The 9,887-nt window shown below is 44.1% G+C and overlaps 1 protein-coding gene and 1 long non-coding RNA gene across 3 annotated transcripts in view; one reads left to right on the top strand and one right to left on the bottom strand.

Annotated features, from left to right (window-relative positions):
- The window catches only part of AXIN1 (axin 1), a 49,295-nt gene that overhangs the window by 16,878 nt on the left and 22,530 nt on the right, over window positions 1-9,887 (bottom strand). For both annotated transcript variants that reach the window (XM_018567735.1, XM_018567736.1), the window contains exons 2-3: window positions 6,010-6,150; window positions 4,780-4,876 (exon numbers count right to left, since the gene is read on the bottom strand). In XM_018567735.1, coding sequence (XP_018423237.1) covers window positions 4,780-4,876; window positions 6,010-6,150 — 238 coding nt within the window. The remainder of the gene's footprint in view (window positions 1-4,779; window positions 4,877-6,009; window positions 6,151-9,887) is intronic.
- Window positions 8,750-9,887, top strand: part of LOC108796273 — a 19,686-nt gene continuing 18,548 nt past the window's right edge. Inside the window, exon 1 of the long non-coding RNA XR_001941792.1 lies at window positions 8,750-8,825. This is a non-coding gene — a long non-coding RNA (uncharacterized LOC108796273). The remainder of the gene's footprint in view (window positions 8,826-9,887) is intronic.

Genomic DNA, 9,887 nt, shown 5'->3' with positions numbered 1-9,887 from the left:
CCCCTCAAAGAATTTCCGGGTATGACGCATGCCTGATCAGTGGTCCAATTAGCTGTCCCCTCCGACACTACTGATGTAAAGTGGGGAAAGATTAGAAACCCTGTCAGGCTTTTACTGCTATCCAGGAGTGCTGAGGTTGCCTATACCTGGTTAGGCACTTCAGCCTTGCAGCACCGGGTCCCCGGTTTGAATTCCAGTCAGGACACTATATGCATGGAGATTATATGTCCCTCCTGTGCGAGTTTCCTCTGGGTACTCCAAAATCCTCCCACACTCCAAAGATACCCTGGTAGGTTAAACTGGCTCTAATATGTGTGTGAGATAGTGACTAGGGATGCACTGATACCGATACTAGTACTGGTGCCGATGCCAAGTAATTGGGCAAGTACTCATACTTATGTTGTTTCTATGAATTTTTCTAATAAATTTAACTTTTTTGCATACTAGCTGCTTGTCCGGATCCCTCAGTTGACCGCTATTGACTCGTTACCTTTTAACGGGTTAACCCCCCTCTTGTTTTCTTTGCATGATTGTTTGGTCACGGATCGGTCTAAATAAGCAAATATGCAAACCTGAATTAGGGCGTATAATTAGTCGGATCTCCAGGTAGGAACACCAATCTCTTTTTTCTTAAAGTACTCATACTTGCCCTAAAGCTCAGAAGCCTAGCTCGATACTTCCGGTATCAGGAACCCAGGCAGTGCGCCATTACACGCTGGCCGGCTTCCTGATTGGCCCGGGAAGCCGGCTCCATGCTCTCTTGTCACTTGTGACAAGGGGGCATGGGGCCGGCTTCCCGGCCAATCAGGTAGCCGGGCAGCGTGTAATGACGCGCTGCCAGGCTTCCCGATTGGTCTGAAGCTAGCCAATCAGGAAGCCAGGCCCTGTGTAATGACGCGGCGCCCGGCTTTCTGATTGGTCAAGAAGCCAGCTTCTTGCTCCCTCGTCACCTCATGATGAGGGAGCATGGAGCCGGCTTCCCAGCCAATCAGGAAGCCAGGCGCTGCGTCATTACACATCGCCCGGCTTCCTGATTGGCCAGAAAGCCGGCTCCATGCATTCTCATCACCTAGTGACGAGAAGCATGGGGACGGCTTCTCTGCTAATCGGGGTGGCGAGTCTTCACACGCTGCCCGGCTTGTCAGGAAGCAAGGTGGCGAGTCATTACATGCCGCCTGGCTTCCTGAATGGGACTTCTGGTACTCTGTATTCGGTATCGGCAAGTACCGTAAAAAATATATATATTGGTACTCGATATCAAAATACCGGTATCGGTGGATCGCTTAGATTGTAAGCTACGTAAGGGCAGAGACTAAGATGAATGTACAGTATGGAATATACTAAGTTGTCGGCGCCATATAAATCCCGGTAACCTGTCTGCTGAGGCCGATGTCCAGAGGACAGGAATTGAGGGTAAATCTCTCTAACATAGCACCAGATAGCAGGAGTCCTAATCCTTCCCCAATCTATCCAAAATTAAAGAAAAACAAATTGGCGGGACATGCACATGAAAATGAAATCTGGAACGATCCTTGGCAACAGTACAAATGGATACTAGATAATTTTTTGCGGTTTTTGACAGTGACATCAATTGTCAGCATGTTCCTTTCATGTACAGACCTATGATCTGTAACCTGCCACCCAGGCTAGAGGATTTAGAATTCGAAAGAGACTTTAAAGAGTTCCATGTTTGGGTCGGATATCAGAAGCATAACAAAAATGACAGGCGATACGAGATTATGGTAATGAAGCAGGAAAAAGGCAGGAATTGGAGTGAAATAATGGTATTGTATATCCGGGACAGGCCCGCTGGGTAGAACATAAGCAGCATAATCCTAGGGTGTGACTAAACTCGTCATTACTGAACTTTCCCACACAGGATGCTAATCTGATAATGTGATTGTAATTTGCATCACTTTCATCCCCGGCGCTGCAGGATTCCCTTGGTCACTTACCTCTTCTCTTCGGTTTATTTCCCCTTCATTAAAGGATGAAGTCAAATCATCGCTTTAAATTGAAGCTATGGCTGTTACTATATATAGAAACATGTTTCCCAATATAGATCCTCTGCCTGTAAATTCTTCATATGCGTTAACAGCTACAATTCCTTATTGAAGTGAATGAAGGACTACAATGACAGGACTTAGAACTATAAACTGCTTTATGAGAATATGCTAGTAAAAGCAGCCAAGTCAGACCTCCAGCTACCGGGTCCAAGTAGTGAACAGTGTCTGCTGGGAGGATAAAACACGGCCTGACTCTATGCAGGCCCAAAGCCGTAAGAGGCCACTAATATCTGATCTGAAGTCTGTCTACATATGAAAATGTCATGGTGCTGACAGATGGGGCTTTAACCCTTTTGCTGCCATGTATCCTGGGGCTCACCCGTCCCTTCTGGGAGTCCAGGGGTGCCAGTAGGCAGGGCAGATGGAGACCCATCCACGTCCGTTCACTGATCTCTCTTAGCTAGAATGAAACTGGACGAGATACGTTCTGACATTCAGGGTTCAGAACGGTCATTCACTCATGATCTGCACTCCATTGAAGCTAATGGACCACAAAGGTGACCTTAAGGGTCTAACAAAGAATATGGATACCGGCACTCCAATGGTAAATAAAATACCTCTATTTATTGACGTACATGCAACAAGAGCATAACACACTCAGTGCAACGTTTCGGGGTCGCCTAGGATCCCCTTCATCAGGCAGAACAAGTTAGATGTATAGAATAAATAGATGTATTCCATTTACCATTGGAGTGCCGGTATCCATATTCTTCGTATCACTGGGACGGTGGCCATCCGCCGATTACCGCTGCACCCACTTTATTTTGATGGAGCAGCGGTCAGGAGTGCGATGGGTACATGGATTATATATTAGGGGCCTACCAGACCCCTGATGTTTTAGTAAAGAGAACCTGTTATTGCACTCTTATATAAATAAATATACGCTTATCCTTTAAACCGGGGGTGAGCAAACTCCGGCCATCAGCTGCTGTGGCACTATCAATCCCATGAGGAACTACAAAATTCTCACAGCCACGACTCCCAGAGACAGATGCATCATGGGATTTGTATGATTTCACCACAACTGGTGGGCCAGAGCTTGCTCACCCCTGCTTAAACTTATGAGGATCTGTCATGAGCAGTTGCAATGTTAAAGGGAGCCAGTCCAAAAAGGAGCTGATGCTGCCGACTTGTTTTCCCAAGGTGAAATCTCTGAAGCTGTGTTCTAGTGGGTCACCGACATGAAAATGATATGCAGGACACATTCCAAACATCAATGGCTGCTTCATGTCTTTTTCCTTTTATTAGTGCAGTTATCACAGACTGCCAACAGTGTATTCTTATGATTCTTCCATGGAACACTCAACTTTGTTAAATCAGCGACACCTAAAAGGGAACATTTTCAAGGCCTGTGTTAGTGAACATTTGCTTACGTCAGAACTGCTTCTCTCCCCATACAGGTCTCAAGGAATGCAAAAGCAGTTTGAAGCACATACAATGCAGATTACAATTTTGAATGTTCCCAGAAGTGTCTTGAACCAACGTCAAAAGCATGCTGCATCTGCCCATCGACACAAGGCAATATTTACTTTGAGAAAGGTTCTTGAGAAGTAATGCATTTGGTAGTAACACTTCTCTGGTAAGACCTGACCGTGTTTTCTTTCTGCAACACTGGCAGGTAAAACTGTGGTAATACAGGATAAAAGCATTTTAAAGTAATAAAGGAATAGTCCACCTTATGTAAAAGGTAAATAAATATAGCAACACTGATCTTATGATAAATGTTCCTTTACTACTTGCACTGAGACCTGCAAGGCACTGAATCAATGATCAAAGCATCGAGAATGCAATGCACAGGCTCTGTCAATATTTACCTCCAGCCGAAGGTCTGTATGGAGGTGTGGACCTGACTAGAGGAAGTGCTGCTGAACTACAGAGCCGTGAGAAAGGAAGGATGCCTTCCCACTTTTCACATGTCCCACCTGCAGTGATGGCACAGAGGACTTGCAGCAATGTTTTCAAACATTGGATGACGCCACCAAATAAAAAAATAAAAAGAAGAAACGTTCAATAAAATGCACCCCGAAATTCAGTTAAGGGAGAAGGGGGGAGGGGGGGAGGTATTCGGAGATGGTGATTATACCAGGTTTAGACTGTAAATATGGGCGTGACATGAACTATGGGCAGCACGGTGGCTTAGTGGTTAGCACTTTGCCTTACAGCACTGGGGTCCCCAGTTTGTATCCCAGTCAGGACACTATCTGCAAGGAGTTTCTCCCTGTGATTGCATGGGTTTTCTACGGGGACTTCGACAATTGACCCTGAATTTATTCATGAGAGATAGGGACCTTGTGGGCAGGGGCTGATGTGAATGTACAGTATGTAAAGCACTGAGTAGATTGTCGGCGCTATACTTTAGAAATATCAATGATAAAGCCTATGCATTTAAATATGATCATTAAAGCTGGCCACACATTTTATAATCAGCTTGTACAAGCTCCTTTAAAGTGCAACAGCTATAAAAAGACAAGGGACAGACTGACTGAATATAGATTGAACAGAGCTTTGAGGCCCTCGTACTGCCACAGGTAACCAATGTGCCTAAATAATTATGGCTGGACCCTAGAGTTTTTTTTAAACCATGCCTACTGTTAATAGAAAAATGTGCTCCCTGTCACCTCGAGAGCTCCTTTTGGCTCCCAGACTCGACTGACTGGCTCCTGATTTCAACACAAATCTGTCCAGCCCAGCTTTAGGGAACACGGATACTTACTGGAATGTGAGGTAGTGGCACACGTCCATTTGCTTTGGCACTTTCTTGCATTTCCCTGCGATGGTGCTTTCGTAATCGATATGGTGGAACCCCATCTCTACAGGGGACAGAAGCGAAAGGGTAGGGAAGAAATACAAGGTCACCAACTATATATCTTTTCATTCACAGATTCAGAGCCAATTTAACAGTAGAATTCTCTGACCATTACAAGACCGAACAGGCTGCTACAAGTGATCTGGGCGGCTTGTCCGCAGCAGGGTTAAATGTAGAAAAAACAAACCACCTGCCCAGTGCACGGAACTTCATGTCCCAGTCGTCAGGAAATTGTGTCAGAATCCCCAACCGGAATTAGCAACTGATTGGCTGCAACCAATCCATTTGGCCTAGAATTTTCCACCGGCTCCTTTGATCAGCTGGTTGAAGGATGACGGGCAGAAGGGAACCGATAGACCCGTGTATACCCTACTTCAGTGACACACTCATGTGGAGGCTTGCTGCCCTCTGCAACTAGAAGAAGCTACTAAGCGGTTCTATGACCTCAATTTTTACCAACTTTTTTTGTTTTATTTTAGAAAAGCTCAACATTTTCTTATCATGCCGGGCGTTATGTGCACAAATTTCAAAGCCGAACATTTGGGTTTACATCTGCTTTAAAGATACCCAGTCACCAAATCATTTATTGCAATAACAATCTTGCCAATAAGATTGTATGATAATTTCATGTGTTTTGGGCATGTTGTTTACCTTGTAAAAGCCTCTCATTTGAGGACAACCAAAATTCCTAAGACTGGGTGCCACCATTTTGGATGTGACGTCAGCAGCCCATCAGATTCAGAGCTATCACTCAAGTAAAACTATAGAATGCTTCTTTCCCCTTCTCCCACATCAGCTACAAAAAGTGTTTATATAGGGTAGGAGAGGAAAAGGGGTGGAGGAGCTGGGCCAGCACAGATTAAACACTTCCAGTAGAGAAGAGTGCATGTGAATAAAAAGCAAAAAATAAAGGAAAAATACTGCAAGCAAGCATTGATAATACCGGATTTTTCTGCACTTTTGGCTGCATTTCTTTAAAGTTGGTGACAGGGTCTCTTTAAGCATGCAAATATCCAAGAAGCTGCAGAACTCCAGCATTTACTGTCAGGTTCAATTAAATGTTTCATCAGTACTCAGTACAATGACCTTGTAGGTTACTCAACATTATAATTTTGAATTAGGATTGCCTTCACTTACACACTGCTGTCAGTTAGGGACATGGTATCCGCATCACTCGACATACTCTGTTGCTCGCTGTCATTCGCGCTGGTGGCTGGTGCCCCCGCATACCCAGTGTTGACATAGTAAGGGTTAACTGGCTCTCTCCATGATCCCGGCCTATTAGAAAGAGAAAAAAAAACACAATCATATTACATTTATAGAGTAAAAGTAAGGATGCTCAGATACCAAGTACCGTACATGTACAAACACTTTTTCAGCTCCAAAACTAGACTAGAGAAAAAAATCAAAGTTAGGAGGCAGCTGTCCTTTGTAAGGAGCACACGGAGCTCTAGGATTCGTACATACTGTTTTAACGTATGATTTTTTTTCGGGATGCACCAATACCATTTTTTCCAGTACAAGTACCTATACTTGTCCAAGTCCTCACAGATGCAAGTACTGATACATTTTTGTTTATTTTTCATGTGACAGTTTTTCTAAAACAATACAGACTAATGATGTCAGGACAGTGCTGGAGCGCCAGAGCCGGGTCGCAGCTACAACCCTGGTAGTTCACGTGAACATCCCCAGTATCGGCACTGGTATCTGAACATCCCCAGTATCGGCACTGGTATCTGAACATCCCCAGTATCGGCACTGGTATCTGAACATCCCCAGTATCGGCACTGGTATCTGAACCAGTGCCGATACTGGGGATACCAGTGCCCCTGTATCGGCACTGGTATCTGAACATCCCCAGTAAAGAGGATATGACAAGAATTCTGTATATGCACGTATCAAGCAGTGTAGATATTTTGTTGTGGTGGAGATTTCCCATGCACATGATTCAGTCATTACCAAACATTCGGGTGAAAAAAAAAAAAAGCTTCTTCATTGAAGGGATTATTAATCTTTGCACGGAAGTAGCGGGTGAAGAAGCTCAGTCTTCTTCCCCTCTTTATAGGGAAGATTCACACTATCTGTCCTGGTGACTAAAAGCGTCACTGGAACAGGAAGTCCAGGGAAAATCCTCCAATGGAGACACATGTTATGGTGACAACTGTCTCTGGACCTGTGTCGATGGGCTTTGGGCTTGATGTAGATTTAAATTCAATTGGAGAGGATTTGAACATCCCCAGTATCGGCACTGGTATCTGAACATCCCCAGTATCGGCACTGGTATCTGAACATCCCCAGTATCGGCACTGGTATCTGAACATCCCCAGTATCGGCACTGGTATCTGAACCAGTGCCGATACTGGGGATACCAATGCCCCTGTATCGGCACTGGTATCTGAACATCCCCAGTATCGGCACTGGTATCTGAACATCCCCAGTATCGGCACTGGTATCTGAACATCCCCAGTATCGGCACTGGTATCTGAACCAGTGCCGATACTGGGGATACCAGTGCCCCTGTATCGGCACTGGTATCTGAACATCCCCAGTAAAGAGGATATGACAAGAATTCTGTATATGCACGTATCAAGCAGTGTAGAGATTTTGTTGGGGTGGAGATTTCCCATGCACATGATTCAGTCATTACCAAACATTCGGGTGAAAAAAAAAAAAAGCTTCTTCATTGAAGGGATTATTAATCTTTGCACGGAAGTAGCGGGTGAAGAAGCTCAGTCTTCTTCCCCTCTTTATAGGGAAGATTCACACTATCTGTCCTGGTGACTAAAAGCGTCACTGGAACAGGAAGTCCAGGGAAAATCCTCCAATGGAGACACATGTTATGGTGACAACTGTCTCTGGACCTGTGTCGATGGGCTTTGGGCTTGATGTAGATTTAAATTCAATTGGAGAGGATTATGTGAGGATTCAGAGATTCATATACACATGCATAAGAGCTGTAGTTGTATGGGAAAGCTAAACCCCTATGACTAGAACAAAGGCCCTAAAAGAAATTCTCTGTTATTTTAGAAGATCTTCTCCCACTCAAGTTAAAAACATGAAATGAAGGAAAATCTCCCCAAATGAACACAGACAGTAAAATGTTTAGGCTTTAGATGTACATTAGCAGTTAACACACTTGCAGAGCCCACTGTGAGGGTCATTTTCACTTTGCCCAGGGGTTTTAAGTTGCCAACCCCTGCCCTGATATAGAAGTTCTAGGAATTGTAATTTCAGTCAAAAATATTAGTTTTCCTGTTCCTTTTAGATACAGTTGCCAGCAAGTACAGTTCTTGTTAGAAAGCATATGTTTTGCTACAGTTTGGGGCAAACACCCACGTATACACGCACTTTGTCATTTTAAGTATTCTGAAAATGGAAAAACCACAAGAGACTATTTTAGAAAAACCTAACAACTTCTGGAAAGAGGTCTGTTGTCTTCTCACAGCAAACTGACATCTTAACCTCCCTGGCGGTATGATCTTTTCTTTTTTTTTTCTTCCTTTTTTCGTTCTATTTGTTTTCGTTTTTTTCCCCCTAACTTTTGAATCTCCCGCCGGTTCCGCCCCCCTGCGACGCGGACGCTCCCCGGAAGACGGATGCCGGACGACACACCGCGGCTCGATAGACAAGGAAAGAGACGCGCTGTGTATTCCCGAGTGTGGCTCGAGGTTACCGCTTATGGTACAGAAAATTAACCCCCAGCCACACTCGGGAATACTGCCAAGGAGGTTAATGTCAATACAAGTAATCACCCAGAGGAACTTAAATTAAACGGATCCAACCCATTAAAGTTTCCCTTAAAAGAGGAACAGAACTTTGGAAGCTGTGCCCCAAAAATTATGCCCAGTACTGCGCAGTAAGTGTGTGTGTGTGGGTTGGGGGCAATCTTGGTACAGGCAGGGCTCTGCTTCCTCATGCCAAAGCCTTCAGCAAGGAGAACACTGAGCTGCAAAGTGATAACATCACCATATCTCACGCCAAATCCCTTAAGACACTAAAAGTCCAAGGCAGCAGTGCCCTAAATCTCACACGGCAAATATACAGCTATGACAAGGCTCGACATATCCCAGGAGCCAGTAGCCAATGCTCCTTATAAATTACAGCTAAACATTTGGTTTTCTCTAGTTGTTGTCAATAGAGCTGGCTCCTGGATTGGACAGACGGGCTCCTGAATTCCATATTACATTTGTCTACCCCTCAGCTATGAGGCAGTAGGCACAGAAGAAATATACAATATGCAACCCTCACAAAAGGAAGATATTTCAAGCGACTGACAAGGTACAATTAACATTTCGAACTGTTCCTTATAACATAGCAAATCTTGACTTTTTGCGGTCAGGTCCACTTTAAGATGCACAGGGTGTTTCCTGGATATCACTGGTTTTTACTGACTGGCTAAATTTGCACTTTACAGAATCATTAAAAGCCGAGCGCTTACAGTTAACCGACGACTGTCAAATAGTTTAGTAGTTTCCATGTAAAAGAATACGCAGCAGGCTTTTTTTTAATCTGCATTGTATTTCTAATTTGCTGTTTGTTCCATATCTGTGGAAATTTCCATCTCTTATACATCGCCATTAGGAAGCTCCCCATAACAATGAGGCCTTTGATCATACAGCAACACAAATCTTTTGGATGTCATTGATTAAGGCGGACGATTCCAGCGAGTGGAAACCAAATAAAGATCTTTAAAAATAAAGATCTGTTTTCAAGCACAGCGCTGCCCTTCTAGTGGTGTTCCGTGCTTTGTAAACAGCACTGCAGGAATCAACCCCACAACCTCTAGTGGTCACTTCTGTGTAAAGAGCAACATCTGGAGCAAACACCGCTGTTATCTGTGGGCCGGATATTTTAAAAAAAGAAAGTGGCTTATGACGCAAATGAACAAGGGGGAAAAAAAAATCAGGACGACTAAAAACTGTCATAAATAAGCCAAAATGTACAGCTATACACAGGGAAATAATCTGGGGAAAAAGACAACAAATATTTGTATAGTTAGAGTGTATTTAAAGCCA

Source organism: Nanorana parkeri, unplaced genomic scaffold (genome assembly GCF_000935625.1).
Source record: "Nanorana parkeri isolate BGI_ZX_2015 unplaced genomic scaffold, ASM93562v1 scaffold1087, whole genome shotgun sequence".
Classification (NCBI taxonomy): domain Eukaryota; kingdom Metazoa; phylum Chordata; class Amphibia; order Anura; family Dicroglossidae; genus Nanorana; species Nanorana parkeri.
The sequence above is the reverse complement of the archived record's forward strand: the minus strand, read 5'-3'. Positions and strand labels throughout refer to the sequence as shown.